The sequence below is a fragment of the Chrysemys picta genome, chromosome 1 (assembly GCF_011386835.1).
Source record: "Chrysemys picta bellii isolate R12L10 chromosome 1, ASM1138683v2, whole genome shotgun sequence".
Lineage (NCBI taxonomy): Eukaryota > Metazoa > Chordata > Testudines > Emydidae > Chrysemys > Chrysemys picta.
In genome coordinates this window covers 110,464,022-110,479,324 of record NC_088791.1, presented here as the reverse complement: position 1 = coordinate 110,479,324, position 15,303 = coordinate 110,464,022, and the positions used below count along the sequence as shown (strand labels likewise).

The 15,303-nt window shown below is 47.4% G+C and overlaps 1 protein-coding gene across 6 annotated transcripts in view; it reads left to right on the top strand.

The window, feature by feature from the left end:
- Nucleotides 1–15,303, top strand: part of LOC101948101 (sodium- and chloride-dependent GABA transporter 2) — a 67,164-nt gene that overhangs the window by 34,221 nt on the left and 17,640 nt on the right. For all 6 annotated transcript variants that reach the window (XM_065582193.1, XM_065582187.1, XM_065582203.1 and 3 more), the window contains one exon: nucleotides 12,962–13,065. In XM_065582193.1, coding sequence (XP_065438265.1) covers nucleotides 12,962–13,065 — 104 coding nt within the window. The remainder of the gene's footprint in view (nucleotides 1–12,961; nucleotides 13,066–15,303) is intronic.

Below are 15,303 nucleotides of genomic sequence, written 5' to 3'. Positions count from 1 at the left end.
ATATGTGTCAGTGCTTTCTCTGATCCAGAGAGCTCCACCCCTGGCAGGTTTGGGCCCTATATGCCCAACTTGCTGGCTCTGAAGCATTTGTCTTTTTTAAACCTCTGTCTATTTCAATTCTTTTTTAATAACCTCTGCCTAGTCTATTTTATTTTGTCAGACAGCTGCCTCTTTCTCTCCTTTTTTTTTTTTTAAAAAGAACTTGTCTATGCGTATGTTCCCCCTCTCTCTTTATATTATTTAATAACGCTGCCTGTTTCAGTTTCCTTCTGTTAACTTTTGCCTGTTTCTGGGTTGTTAGAAATAGCATTGATCTTTAATACAAAAATCTTAGCTTAAGCTGCTCTCTTACCCTAGGTCCCATGATGCACCATCCTCTCTCCAAACAGTGAGGTCGGCCTCTTTCCTTGCAGCCTGCCCACACCCCTCTCTGCCAGCTGCAGTGCACAGATCAGGGGAGAGATTCCAGAGGAGGTTACGGCAAAGGTGGCCTGGGGGAGAGGGGTTAGGGTGCCCTGGGGAAGCATCATCTGGTGGATGGAGGGAGGTCAGAGAGGGTGGCCAATCAGGAGGGAGTGGGAATCTGCAGGGTTTGTTTCAGAACATGCCTTGTTCTGACATCACTGCTAGGGACAAAGGGCTGTGAAGAAATTTGCTGTCTGACCTACATGGCTGAGGGAGGAGGGAAGCATGGGGCTTTGTACCCATGGTGAGGGAGGGATTTGAATCCCCTTGCTTCAATCTGGATTTAGGAGAAGCCCCAGCTGGGCCTCTCACCACCACTCTGCTGCTGCTGTCACTGCTTGGGGAGCCTCAATGCTTCACAGCCAGGGGGGGAGCGTGGTTGGATCCAGCTAAATATTATTTGTTCCCCTTATTTATTTTTCCCGGCAAGCCTTTAACTGACTCTGTACATTCTTGTTTGGTTGTCGCCTCCCCTGCCCCCTTTCCATTTCTGAGAAAGAGAGAGAATATTGGTGGGTGTGTTTGTTTTTTGCCTCCTGCCTCACCCATGGAGGGCAGAGTGCCTGTGTGTGTGTGTGTGTGTGTGTGTGTGTAGATGATGTTTGTTTACATGATGTTCTGCTCTCTTCTGTGGATGCCTATGTCTAATAGTATCTCCAGGCATGTGTCTGCGTGGCCTCCTGAACTCTGCTCCCAGGCGCATTGGTAGGGGCATGCGGGACGGCATATATCTATCTGTATCCAGTGAAATGAGCCTGGCTTGTGGCTGCACTGGAGCGGTATGCGCATTGCTACCGGATTGCACTGAGCCTCTGCTTGCTCTCTTGCTTTGCATCCCCAGGTTCTTCCCTGTCACCTGACAGGGGTGCGCCGGTAGGGTAACGTTGCAAAGCGATGCTACTTGCTCCTCTTCCCTGGCTTTTGCGCCCTGCAGTCTCGATGGCTCTGGGCTGGGTTTCCTCTTCCAAGGGCCAGTTCCACAGCTCCCCATCTCTTCTTGTTTTTGGACCTCCGTGCGCTGTCCTAGTGGAATGATGTACAGCTGTGTTTATCTTGCTGCCCCCTCCCCACCGTCTCTCTTGAACCCCTCCAGTTTGTGGAACTGGGAATTAGTTCTGCTGGCCAGATCACTCAGCCTGTGGCTGCACCCCCATGCTGAGTTTGTCCACGGTGCTGACATCCAAGGAACAATTAGTCGTTTTTAATTCATCAAACAGCGGGAGGGGGCTGAGCAAAAACAGGCTCTAGAACTCTGCCGCCTGGGCTGTGTAAACAAGGGGCAGGGAGTGGATTCCCTCCTCCTGTCTACAAGCAGTTGTGCTTTGCAGTTTCAAACAAAAGCATATTTGCTTTCTTGTGAGGTTTAAAGGGTAGGTAAAGGAAAACGGCCCCTCTTTTGCTCAGCCCAGTGGTTGGAAAGTTCACAGAGGCAAAGAGCCCTTATTGCTCTGCATACACTGTGAAATGTGTATCTTACAGAATGCAGTGCTTTTATACCTGTGTTGGTCCCACGATATTAGAGAGACAAGGTGGGTGAGGTAATATCTATTATTGGACTGACTTCTTGGTCCAATATCATACAGAAGGCGAGTGACTGTGTTAGGCCTTTCTGAGAGGCAGCACAGGCTAGAGCGGAGGATGGAGCATGGGACTGGGAGGCAGGAGCTTCCAAGCTCTGGTCCCATCTTTGATTTGCCTTAGGTTTTGGGGTATAATTTAAGACACCTACGACCTGGTTTTCAGAGAAGGAGGGGCAGGGAGTATGGTGCTCTGGCTATGCCCTCTGCCACTGTCTGGCCAGGTTAAGGGTATGTCTGAGCAGCAAAGGAAAACCCTCAGCTGGCCCATGCCAGCTCTGGGCAGGGCCGGCCCACAACAATTTGGCACCTTAGGCGGGGAGCTCAAATGATGCCCCCATGCCTCCTCGCTTGGGCCAAAACTTTGAAAGGTCTCAATTCTGCCTTCTTCCTGTTCTACTCCTCTCATGGTACTGCTCTGCTACCTACCCCAATAAAGGAGAACTAACAACTTAAAATGCCTTGTTCAAAAATTTTAAGTAATACTTAACTTTCAAATGCCTGAACAGCAAATGTAACTTTTCTTGTCTGCATAGTAAACACTGGCATTTTTATCCGTTTGAATAATCAAAGTGGTGCTTTCTGTGCCTTCTTGGTTGCAAAGATTGGAACTGCTTCCTGCTGAAGGTCCGCAGCCTGGACCAGCTCATGCTCTATTGAGATGGTTCCAAGGCCAGCCAGCCTCTCCTGTGTCATTGTGGAGTGTAGATGTGTTTTTATTAACTTCAGCTTGGAGAAGCTGCGTTCTCCACTGGCAACTGTTACAGAAAGTGTTAGAAGTATGCGCAGAGCAACAAAAGCATTTGGAAAGAGGGTGGTCATCTTATTTGTGCACATATATTCCAGAACAGTCTTTGGAGTTGATCCTGCTGAAATGTATCTTGAAAGGGCTTTCAGTTCATCACCTAAATCACTTGCATCAATATCGCGCATGTCATCCTGTGTCAACACTGTCTCTAGTGCCCTGCATTGCTGGTGTAGGTCGTCTTCAGGTATAGTGAGGAGTTTTAGAATATCATACAACATCCCAAATATACTGCTGTTACTTGAGCTCCATGAAACGTTCTTCAACTGATTGTATTGCACAATCTAGCACCTGGTTAAAGAATTCAACTTTGAATTGTTGTTTGGGGACAGAAGTTGGCAGAGGAACTTCACACTGAAGCTATTTTCCCACCCATTCAAGAATACAAGAGTCACCAAAGAAGACAACATTTTCATTACAGGGCACGGGATAATCCCATAAGATTATATATATATAATCTTATTTTATGGGATTATCCCGTGCCCCGTAATGAAAATGTTGTCTTCTTTGGTGACTCTTGTATTCTTGAATGGGTGGGAAAATAGCTTCAGTGTGAAGTTCCTCTGCCAACTTCTGTGCACACTTCAAAACATTTTGAAATCCCTCATCTGTCCGGTAAGACTGTAGGTATGACTTTGCTTTGTCCAGTTGTTCCATTGCTCCAGATATATCAAGGTCAACACATTGGAGTCTCTTGCTTAGAACATTTATTTCAAACAGTATGTCATGCCACAACACTAAGCCACACAGAAATTTGAAGTTATATATGTTTCTGGTGATTCCATTTCCCTCTGCCACTGTTCTCCCACAAACAATTCCTGTTATAGCATTATCCTCCATAATGGCAACTATGGCATGATCTATCTTCCCAATTTGGTGTCTGATAGGCTTTATTGCCTCCGCTCGACTTTCCCATCATGTGGCACTCAGTGGTTTCAGTGTCAGAGAGGATGTTCCCAGATGTTGCTTCAAAATTTGCCATCAATGAGTTGATGCAGAGAAAAATACATAGATGCTTTGAATTACATTAAAAAATTCAGCAGCCTTATTAGAAGCTGATGCTGCATCACTGACCACCAAGTTCAATGAATGAGAACTGCATGGGACAAAAAAAGCTCGAGGGTTTAACTCTCGGATCCATGTCTGCATTCCTCTGTTCTTTCCTCTCATGTTGGCACCATTATTGTAGCCCTGACCTGTCATGTCAGCTATCACAATTCCCGTATCTTCCAGCTTTTTAAGAAGCACATTTGTCATACCAGCTCCTGTAGTATCATCAATGTCAATAAATTCTAGAAAATGCTCTTTGACAGTCTCCATTGCAGGGACATTTTCACTAGGTTTTGTTGTTGTTGTTACAAAATGCACCTTTAAAGTCATTTGTTCCATATGGCTGATGGCAGGTGTGCAGTTCAGAATAACAGGGTAATATCTTGCTGACTTCAGATCTGCCACAATTTTCTGTTTGACTTTTGTTGCCAGTAACTGTATGATCTCATTTTGAATTGTTTTTCCAATGTAGTGGTGTGTGTACATTTCTTGGGTGGTGACTCTTAGATGCTCCTGGAGTACAGCATCAAACTCAGCCATCAGCTCAACAATTTTAAGGCAGTTTCCATTGTTTGGCACATACAGCTGATGTGAAGTGCCACGCAGTGCTAGGTTTTGGGTAGCAAGCAGTCTCACAATGGCAATGAGCCTTTTCAGAACATTTTGCCAGTAAAGACTCTGATGCAATCTTCTCTTGATGCTTATCATCTATGGTGGCCTTTTAACCTTAGTCTCATCTCAAGCTCTTTCAACCTATGGAATGCTCTCTGGTGATTTGCTGCTTTCTCATGGCATGCCAGATTTCTAGCCAGATTTTTCCAGTCCTTTGTTCCTGTAGAACCCAATGTGGCTGAAACATTAGACTGGAAGAGTTTGCAACAAAAACAGTATGCAGCATTCTGTGTTTTTGAATACATAAGCCATGGCCTCTCCACTTTGTCACCATTGGGGATTTCACGCCAGTAATGTGTTGGATGGAAACTTCTATTTTCATTGTCTTTGGGGAACATGACGTTTTTCACTTGCTGTGGCCCATGGAGTACAAGGAAGTCCCTCAGGCTACTGCTCAAGGGAGTCCATAGTCCTGGATCATCTAGACTTAAGGAACTAAACTCAGCAGCAGCTGTTTCTTGAACCTCCACCACACTCTTCTCAGATCTATACTTTTCTTCAGGAATGTGTATGGTTACATCCATTTGAGATGGAGTCACCTGCACTCTGACTCACTGGAAGATCAGGCATCTCCTCACCACTCACATCCTCACTGGGACCGGAAGGCTCACCGTGAACATTTGTCTATGTATCTCAGGAGAGCTCCTCCCTTCTTATATAGAAAAGCTTCCTTTGCTTTCTTTCTTTTTCTGAATGCTGCCCCAGAGGGGCGTTTTCTTCTTTCACTCATGACTGCTGTTCTGTGCCAGCTATAGTGGCTCTCAACACTCAATTGAAGGGGACAAATAAGCAGGCTGGTAGCAGGGCCTGAGTGAAGGAAGATATCAGCACCTTAAGGGCCTAACTGGCTCCTACTACTTCAGTTGACTGCCTGTTCTCCTCAAGTGGGTTCAGGGAAACAGCAGGAAACAGGAAGCTCCCTGAGAAGCTGGTGTTAATCAGTCCAGGCTCCTAGAGAGGTACACAAGGGGGTGCTAGAGAGGTACACAAGAGGCTCCTCCTCCTCCTCTCTCTCCCTGCAGCTCCTGCTGCTTTCTGTTATTCCCTCTCACCTTTTCTCCTGCCTGCCTGTTATGTCTCTTGTGCCCTCCTTCCTCCAGCACAGCACTCCACCATCTCTGTGCCTCTAAAGCAGAGAGAATACATATGCTCCAGCAGCAGACACCATTTTCTACACTCTGGGTCCTAGTGGTGGCCCCCCCACAATTTGGCACCTGAGGCGGCCGCCTCAGTTCGCCTTATAGTAAGGCCAGCCCTGGCTCTGGTACCCTCCCATCTCACAGGGTCCTAGACCCCGGGTTCCAGGCCAGGTTAAGGGTATGTCTACACAGAAGTGAAACAGCCCCACAGCCTGAGCCCCGTGAGCCCAAGTAAGCAGGCATGGACCAGCTGTGGGTGTCTAGTTCCTGTGTAAACATACCCTTAACCTGGTCAGGCATGATGGGAAAAGTAAAGGGGAGGACCCTTTGAGAAGCTGCAGTAACTTATTCTGTGCCTTCCTCCCTCACCTTGGAGTGAGAGGGCAGCAGGGGAGGAATTGTGTGATTTCCCCCTCAGTTCTACTCCTGGGTGTTGCGTTGCACACCACCCTTTGCTAAAGGCTGTGCCCAAAAGGTGCACTGTAGACCTTAGGCTGTACACTCTTTGGGGCAGGGGCCGTGTCTTCCTATGTTTGTACAGTTGGCAGCACAACGGGGCCCTGAGCCTGAGTAGGGCTTTTGAGCGCTGTGCTTAGTATAAACAGTGTAAATATTAATTAACTCAGCACCTCTGGAAATCAGGCCCTAGGTGTCTCAAACACAGGTCCCAAAAATCAGAGGCCCTGCTTGTAAATGTGGACCCAAGAGACTTGTTCAGTGTCTCTCACTGAATCAGTGGTGGTCAGGAATAGAATCCAGGCTCAACTTCCATCCACCAGGCCATGCTGCAAAGCAGTGTTCACAGCCAGGTGCTCTAGTTCCTGTGGGCTGATCTCTCTGCCCATCCCAATGGCCTTTGCTCTGCACAATCACTGGGGCAAGCAGGTTTTTGTTCCCACAAGGTGGGGCAGGTGAAAATCTGATTGTGAATGAAGAACAGAGATTCGTGGGGGGAAATGATGCTATTTACTCTTCTGTTTTTATAAAGTTTGTCAGCCAATCGGGACAGATGTGTCACACTGCCAGTTAGTCTTGTGGCATGGTGGCAGCCAAATAGACTCTGTACAGTCTTTCTAGCCCTCGGCACTTGAGCTGTCTGAGCATGCATACGAGCCACTACCATGTACAGAACAAGCTGAGGCCAGGTGGCAGCTGATGGTGTTCATCTCACTCTCCTGCTCCTGCTGTGGAGCCTTGGCTAGCCGCATTGCCAGCATCACAGGACATGGGTAGCCTCTGGATCAGGGCCGGCTCTGGCTTTTTTGCCGCCGCAGGCAAAAAAGCCTCCCGCCGCCCCCACCCCCCAGCGCGGCAGGGGAGGGCACCGAGCCCGGTCGCAGGCCACTCTCCCCGACCAGCCAGAGCGCTGGGAAGAGGGCGGCGAGCCCGCCACGGCTCCGCTCTCCCCGGCGGCCAGAGCGCCGGAGGGAGGGCGGCGAGCCCGCCGCGGCTCCGCTCTCCCGGTGGCCAGAGCGCCGGAGGGAGGGCGGAGTGGCGGCCAGAGTGCCGGAGGGAGGGCAGTGAGCCCGCCGCGGCTCCGCTCTCCCCGGTGGCCAGAGCGCCGGAGGGAGGGCGGTGAGCCCGCCGCGGCTCCGCTCTCCCCGGCGGCCAGAGCGCAGGAAGGAGGGCGGAGTGGTGGCCAGAGCACCGGGTGGAGGGCGGCGAGCCCGCTGCGGCTCCGCTCTCCCCGGCGGCCAGAGCGCCAGGGGGAGGGCGGAGTGCCAGCCGGGGCTCAGCTCTACCCGGCGACCAGAGTGCCGGGGGGAGGCCAGAGAGCCCAGCCGGGGCTCCGCTCTCCCCGGCGGCCGGAGCTGGAGCACCGCGCCACCCCCCTCCAGGTGCCGCCCAAAGCACAAGCTTGGTGGGCTGATGCTTGGAGCCGGCACTGCTCTGGATGTTAGTAGCTCTCTGCAACAGAAAGAGCATCAAGGGAGAAGAGGCGAGAGGAAATTTATGGGAGGAGAGTTCAGTAGAACAGATGAGCAAAGCAATTCTGCAGAGCAAGCTGAGCCGGGGTAGGGCCAGGGGACAGAGAGAAACGATAGTTGTATGGGAGGGGTAATGATGGTTAGTGTATCACCACATCTCTCATTTTGGTGGTCTAAACCCTGCATTGTAGCCCTGGGAGAGTTGGAGGTCGCTCTTGCACAAGGCATTTAAGGAGACTAGGCAGAGGGGTGCAGGCACTGTTCCTACTCTGGAATCCATGAGCTGGGCAGGTGCCGAAGATCTCTGCAGACATTTTCAAGGTGGCAACTTGGGAGGTAGGATGCTCCCAGCTTGCCCCTTCATTAAAAGCTTTACATCCTGCTATCACGGCTGATTAAGATGACCCATTGCCCCCAGGAGAACTTCTTTGATTGCCCCATATCTCCAGCTATGTCAATAAAGCAAGTTCACTAATTCAAAAGAAATGTTGGCAGCTCAGGCAACCAGTGAAAGTGGTTTTGGATTGTGTTCTCGGGCCCCTCCCCAGAATGACTGGGTGCAGGGTTACTGGGCTTTCCCCTCGGTCACCACTGCCTCCTATTTTTCGCCTCTGACTAGGTCTTCTGTGGCCTAGTCCTCCAGCCGTCACTTAGAAGTTCAATCTCTTTGTGGAGTATCCAAGTCCAGCTGTAGCTGGTCAGACCCCAAGCTGGTATCACCGAAGTCCCTTTACCAGCAGCAAAGTCTTTCCAAAGAATCACACTCTTCTTTAGCAGAGTAGCAGGTCCCAGGGCTTCTCTCTGGGCCTCTCACTATAACAAACAAAATTAAACCCTATCAAAACATCTTTCAACCCTCTCAGGGCTTGAGCCTCTCCTCTCTCTTGGGCTCCTCTTCAGCTCCTTATTTCTTGTGTGGATCACTGGCCCTGGAGCCCGGCCCCTTGTTCCAGGGGCACGTTAGAGCAGTTAGTTCCACTCCTGTGTCTCTGCGCTCCAGCCACAACCCAGCTCAACTGTTCCCCTCGGCAGCCAGCCCCAAGGTCCCTGCCAATCTGACTTGGGGGAAAATTCCTTTCCGACTCCACATATGGCTTTCAGTTATAGACCCTGAGATAGAGGATGGTGTCTCCTGGAGTCACAGGCAGGGTCCCAACGCCTGTGATGGCTTTACCAATCTCTTGAATCCAGTAACCTCTGGGTCCCCCACATGATCAAGCCCTTAATATGGTACACAACCTATTGTGCTGTATTTATAAAGCTTGATCTCAAAAGTTAGATTTTTCCCCGATTCTTTTTTTATATAGAAAAGCATCTTTTAGCGCAAAGTTTCTGATAGCGGTTCATGGATTCAGTATATTTATTTTGTATTTAAATATTTTAAGAGATTGTAATATGTTTAGGCCTTACCATCTTTTATACTAAATTCAGATTTCATTTTAAACAGGTTTATTTTTACAAAGAACAATTTCTTATAATTTAAATAAAAAAATCCAATTTAAATTTTAAAAAATCGGATTAAAATTAATTTTTGTTATCTGGTGAAAGGTCATGACCAACTATCATAAAATTAATAAATGACAAGGAATTTTTGTCAGACATGCAGAAGGAATTTTTTGTTTGAAAAAAATGTATTTCTCCCAAGACCTTGTGGGAGAGAGAACTCAGCAGTGCAGGAGAGAGGTTTGTTTTTTTTTTATTTTGTTTTTAAAGTAACTCCTGATCTGTGTAATCCAACAAGAAATATTGTTCCCAGGATAGCTCTGGATCAGGTGTAGAGAGGCACCTTTCATGATGAACTAGAGGTGGTTTTACCTGTGCAGGAGATCTGGAGAACTTGGGACTACCACAAATGGAGGGAAGTCAGAGGGGACCTCATCATAGAAGCATACACACCCTAAGCAGCCTGCTTGAGCAACATAAGGAAGCTTCAGTGAGGCCGAGAAGACCTGTTTTCAAACCACAAATGGAATGTCCCCTGGCTCAAGAAACACATTTATAATTTTACAATGAGAATAAAGATAGCTATAATCTGAGTTGGTGCTCACTCTGATTAGGTTGATTTACAGTAGATCCATATGTTTATAGATGATTATAGAATAGAGTAATATTAATACTTATTTGTTTTGTGGACTACCGTATGGCCCTGAGGATGTCAAATGGGCCATAGCTCTGTGCAGATTGGGCCGCAGGTTGAGGACCACTGGGTTAGGGCCTTGGGGGAATAGATGTATCCCCTGCTTATAGGCCAAGCTTAAGTTTTGTTTGCATTAGTTTCAAGACAAAGTGTTTTGGTTAAAGCATTAACTCTTGCTAGGGCAAGTACTTCTTTCTCTAAGCACTTGCCCGAAGTGGCAGAGCTGCTCTCTCCACCCTTTGCACTTTGTAGGTGAAATGAAGCCCCTTGCTCAAGTGCTCAGTGATTGCTCCAGCTTTGTGAGGCTCTGTCTTGGGTGGGCACAGGCAGGGCCGGCTCTGGCTTTCTGGCTGCCCCAAGCAAAAAAAAACAAACAAAAAAAACCACAAACAAACCTGCGGCGTGGCCGGAGCCAGGGTGCAGGGGGACTCCCTGCCCTGCAGATGTGCCCCGGCTAGCGGGAGGAGGGGGAGGGAGTATGGGAGAGAGAGAAGGGGGGTGGCCAGGGCTTCAGCGGGGGGCTGCCACGCGGCCCCTCCTGCCGGGAGGGCTCCGCGCCACTCCGATCGGCTGGGAGGGAAGGACGCGGGCTGCCCTGCCGGGCTTGCTGCAGGGCACTCCCGTCCTCCACGCCGCTGCCCCCGACAGGGCGGCCGGAGTGGAACAACAACAACAAAAGCGGCCGTGCCGCCCTAGGATTGGGCAGAATGCCGCCTCCTACAAGCTGCTGCCCCAAGCACCAGCTTGCTCGGCTGGTGCCTGGAGCCGGCCCTCGGCACAGGTGAATGGATAGTGCAATATGTAGGTGGCCCTCTGATCTCTAGTATGCAATCAACAGTTTTGTTGGCTGGCTGGATTTTTAAAAAATACAACCAATATGGTGAGTTGGTGGGGTTCAAACTGAGCTCTGATGATAACCAAAGCTCTAACACTGGCCATCCAAAATAAAATGCTATAGGCTTGCCTACGTGGAGGCACTCAGGAAAATTAATCCAAATGAAATGAAGTTGTGAATTTAAAGTGAATTAGTTACACCACGTTAAAACCCATTAATTCAATTTATCTTAATTCACAAACTAAATCGAATTAAGGGCACTTTAATTCTGAATTTGGATGAACTTTCTTGATTTTCCCCATGTAGACAAGCCTTGACCTGATTAAACTGGGATCTGTTCACCTTAAATTGCCAAAAGACAATAGCCTACACAATAGCAAGAGTGATTCATTTTTAACCCTCTGCATGCCTGCTATCTCCAGGCAAACTTCATTCTCTGTTCCCTCTGACCTCACGGATCATAGACCTCTAACATAACACCTAATGAAATCACTGGGAGTCTTTCCACTGAATTTGATGGAGGATGGATTGAGAATTTTGGCTGGATCCCTTACAGAAGGGAAACAGTCTATGGAAGAAATCAAAAGAAAGTTTAACATAAGAGCTCTGCCTTTTCTACCATCCTTACAGATTTTGCTACTTTATGGTGATTGCGGGAAAAACATTTAATGCAGCTGCCTACTGAGCTAGAACAGATTTTCCTCTAGAAAACAACAGGGAAAGGGATCGCAGCATCCTGTTACAATGCACATTGACATTGAAATAAGAATAAAAAAAGACAAAACCAAACCACCAATGACAATTGACTCAAATCAACACTGACACACACAATAGCCTGGGAGAAAGAAATACAAACAGATGAACCAGAAGAGTTCTGGGAAAGAAACAATTCAACCACACCTTCGATCTGAATACCTACCCTGATATTCTACATTGGGCTTGCTTGCTGTTCATCGGAGAACTTGTACAAAAGAGAGAGAACAAAGTTATCCCTTTTGTGGGAGCACCTACAGAGAGAGGTGATTTGGGGCATAAGTGTTGTGAGAGATGGTTCAGCTGTGCCCCCAGAAGATGCAGGAGGGGACCATCTTTCTTGTTGCCTGAGAGAGAAGGGTCTAATTCAAAGCCCATTGAAGTCAATGGGAGTCTTTCCAGTTATTTTAATAGGCTTTGGATCAGGCCCTAAAACCAAAGCCCTGATTGCTTGTAGTTTATAGCACTTCTTGCAAGAGATAGGAGGGGTGTTGACCTTCGTGTCTTGGCTACACTGTAATTTGGCTAATTACATTCTTCCTATTGAACTAGTCCTTATTGCCTCTCTTTTTGTAAATAACCCAGTGAACTCTCGTGCAGTGTTGTTAGCTAAGACTGACTTCCTTCTTTTTCCTACCCTGTTTTTCACTGCCTCCCTGAGTGCTAAAGGCGAAAGGTGGTATGAAATGGGTGGTGTTATCATTAATAATCATTATTATTTCCTTCCTCATTAACTTCTCCTTTAGCTTGTCTCTACATCAAGCTATAATGAAGCCTTTTGAATGAATGTGAATGGTATCGGTGATTGCATAGAGCTAGGCTTTTAGATTAAAGGTGGCATTGACAGACATATGATGTGACTTCCTTAGAACACTCAGACATGTCCTTGACAGTGATTGCAATGTAGTTCAAATGGACTTCATGATCTCTGACAGGGACTAAAATCTCTCTCCTGTTTCCTCTTTTAGTAACTCTTTATTGTAACAGTTTCAAGTACGTTTTTTCATGAATTTGTTTTTAAGGGTTTGAATCTTAATATTAAGCCTCAGAGCCCAGAGCCAAGTAATACTATAATACATTGCCAGTCTGTATGTTTAGCATTGCCCTCTAGTGGTTGGAATCAGAACTGCCACACTGTGTCATAGCTTCTAAACTGCTAACAGCAAATGGAGAGCTTCCTTTAGCTCCAGTAGTTGGAGTCTCCTCTGTGGCATCTGATCTCCTGTCGCTGTTTGGAGAGCTCTTATAGCCACAAAGTCTTGTAGGTTGCTCTAAGGGAAAAATCAGAATCCTTACAAGGTCCTTGGAATTCCCACACATGTGACTCTAAACACCAGTGGGTGCTTTGACCATCCTCTAGAATTTAGGAGACCCTGTACACGGCAGCTCTAGAACCCAGCTGTATCTAGACATTCTGTCCTAGAGCATGCTTATCTGCATACCCCATGTTTAATTTTTCTCACTGTCACTGTTCATGCTGGTTAGGTCAGCCTTTTGGCCTCTGGAACCCAGCTCTCTCTCCTCACTTTCTGGAATCTGTGTAGCTGCCTGACATGTTGACCTTTTCGCCTCCTCAGCTGTGTTTGTCTCTTCCTTGCAGGTGTGGATGGACGCAGGCACGCAGATCTTCTTCTCTTACGCCATTTGCCTGGGGTGCCTGACAGCCTTGGGTAGCTACAACAAGTACCACAACAACTGTTACAGGTAATCGGGATGAGATTCTATTGTTCAGGGACCCCCCCCCCATCTCCACTGTATCCATGTTTCTCCCTGAATGCCATTGAGCCCTTGCAGATAGCAGACGGCTCTGCCAAAGGAGACAGCTGACCAGGTTAAGTTTGAGGAAGTGCCTCATGCCCTCTTTCCTCTTGAGGCAGAAGAGCGCTCTTGCCAGTTGCTGCTTTACTTGAAAACCAATTTCTCCTGCCATGTTTCTGAAACCGAATCCTCCATGATCTGTCCTCAGGAGGAACTTCAGTAGTTTCCCAGTGCTTCACAGGTGAGAGGTCCTCCTTTCCCTCACCCCTGAGCTTGCCACTTGCTCACATTGTAACCCTTTAAAAGCTCTGAGGCGGAATTCTGCTTATGGTGCCATTAAGCAGAAGCATTCTCCCCTTTACAAAGGCTTGAGTGGATTTTTCACTAGGAGGGTGGTGAAGCACTGGAATGGGTTACCTAGGGAGGTGGTGGAATCTCCATCCTTAGAGGTTTTTAAGGCTCGGCTTGACAAAGCCCTGGTTGGTTTTGGTCCTGCTTTGAGCAGGGGGTTGGACTAGATGACCTCCTGAGAGCTCTTCTAACCCTAATAGTCTATGATTCTATGATTTAGAAAACACACATATGATTGAGTCTTTCCCCCTGAAGCTCTGCCATTCCAGTCAATCCTCACTGTGCAATTCTCCTTGCTATTGCAGTCCTGGTCCCTCACACAACTCTCACTAAACCTCACTCTTGTCCTACAGCAACCACGGGCATTCCAGTCCTGGAAACCACATTCAGTCTTGCCAATGCATCTGACTCCTAACATGCAGCCTTCCCCTTGCTGTTCTAGTTAGTGCTGGGCTATCCTTGAACAGAAACTGTCAATCCTATTAAATTGTACCAAGTTGTCTGGTACTCTTGTGAAGTGCGCAGGTGGGAAAGAATGTGAGAGCCAAGTCATTATCACATTAGATGCTTCCAGCATTTGGAACCGTGTCTCCAGCGGTGAAAGGCTCGTGCAGCCCCAGAAAGCTGCCCACTCACCAATCAGAACACCTTTTATCTTGATGCAACGTTTATCTGTCAGCACGGTATCCAGATGAATTGTACAAAGTGGGAAGAACTGGGGCGTTGCGTTTATATCCAGACAAGTCCCTCCTACTCTGTCAGTTAAACTACTTTTTAAACTGGGCTTCCTTGTCTTTAAATATATTAGAATTTGTTTATTGTTACTGTGGCCCCTGTAGGTTTGCATGGTGATTCTCTAAAAGCTAAAGACATGGGCTGTGCTGTGTCCTGAGGAGCTTACACTCCGGTGCCGCAGTCTCTTCTCCCCTTAAGATTAGGTTCATTGCCAGTTGTGGTGGCATGGACACCTGTACAGTGAGAACTGGACTGAGATGCCCCCCATCTCATTTGAGGGGAAGAAGGATGGCAGAGGAAGGAACAAAGGATTTGTGTTTGAGGCATGGCACAGGAAGACCTGGGTTATTTTCCTGGCTCTGCTGCTGACCTACTGTGTGACCTTGGTAACACAGGCAATCTATCTGTGTGTCCATTTCCCTACCTGCAAAATGGAGATAATGACAATTACCTACCTCACAGCAAGGTTGTAAAGAACTTTGATAGCCTCAGATGGAAGGTGCCTTTGAAGTAGAAAGTGATAGTGGTGTTCCATACAAGCCATTTAACCATCTAGCCATCAAATAGTAACAACATTCCTTTACTGCTGAGCTGTGCTAGATGAATAGCTCTTTATTTTGGTGCCAGTCCTTCATACCATCCTCTTCCCTAGGTAGTTCTATTTCTCATGGGTCTGTCCTACATTCTGCAAGCCTGGGGCTTATGTAGGAACAAACAGTCAATTTCACTGCTCTACAGCCAAAATGCTTCTGAAATAAATGTAGTCAAACTTTACTAATTCTGGGTCACTGAGAACAAAAATGATGCTTAAAATTGTTGACTGGCTCTAGTTTTCAAGATATGCTCTTGGGTCAGTATATACGACCCTTGACTTGGGAATGGCGCAGGATAAGTGAGTTATAAAGGGAAGGGATCTCAATTTAAACCAGAAATGACTAAAATACATCTTTGACTGGATCTATGAATAAATCTATGACTGGGTTTGGACAGTACTTGCGTTTTAGGCAAAACAATGAATGATGCAATCTGAAACTGGTATTGCGTCATACGTGATATGAATTGCATCGTGTTATTCCTAGAAGTCATGGATGATGCAAT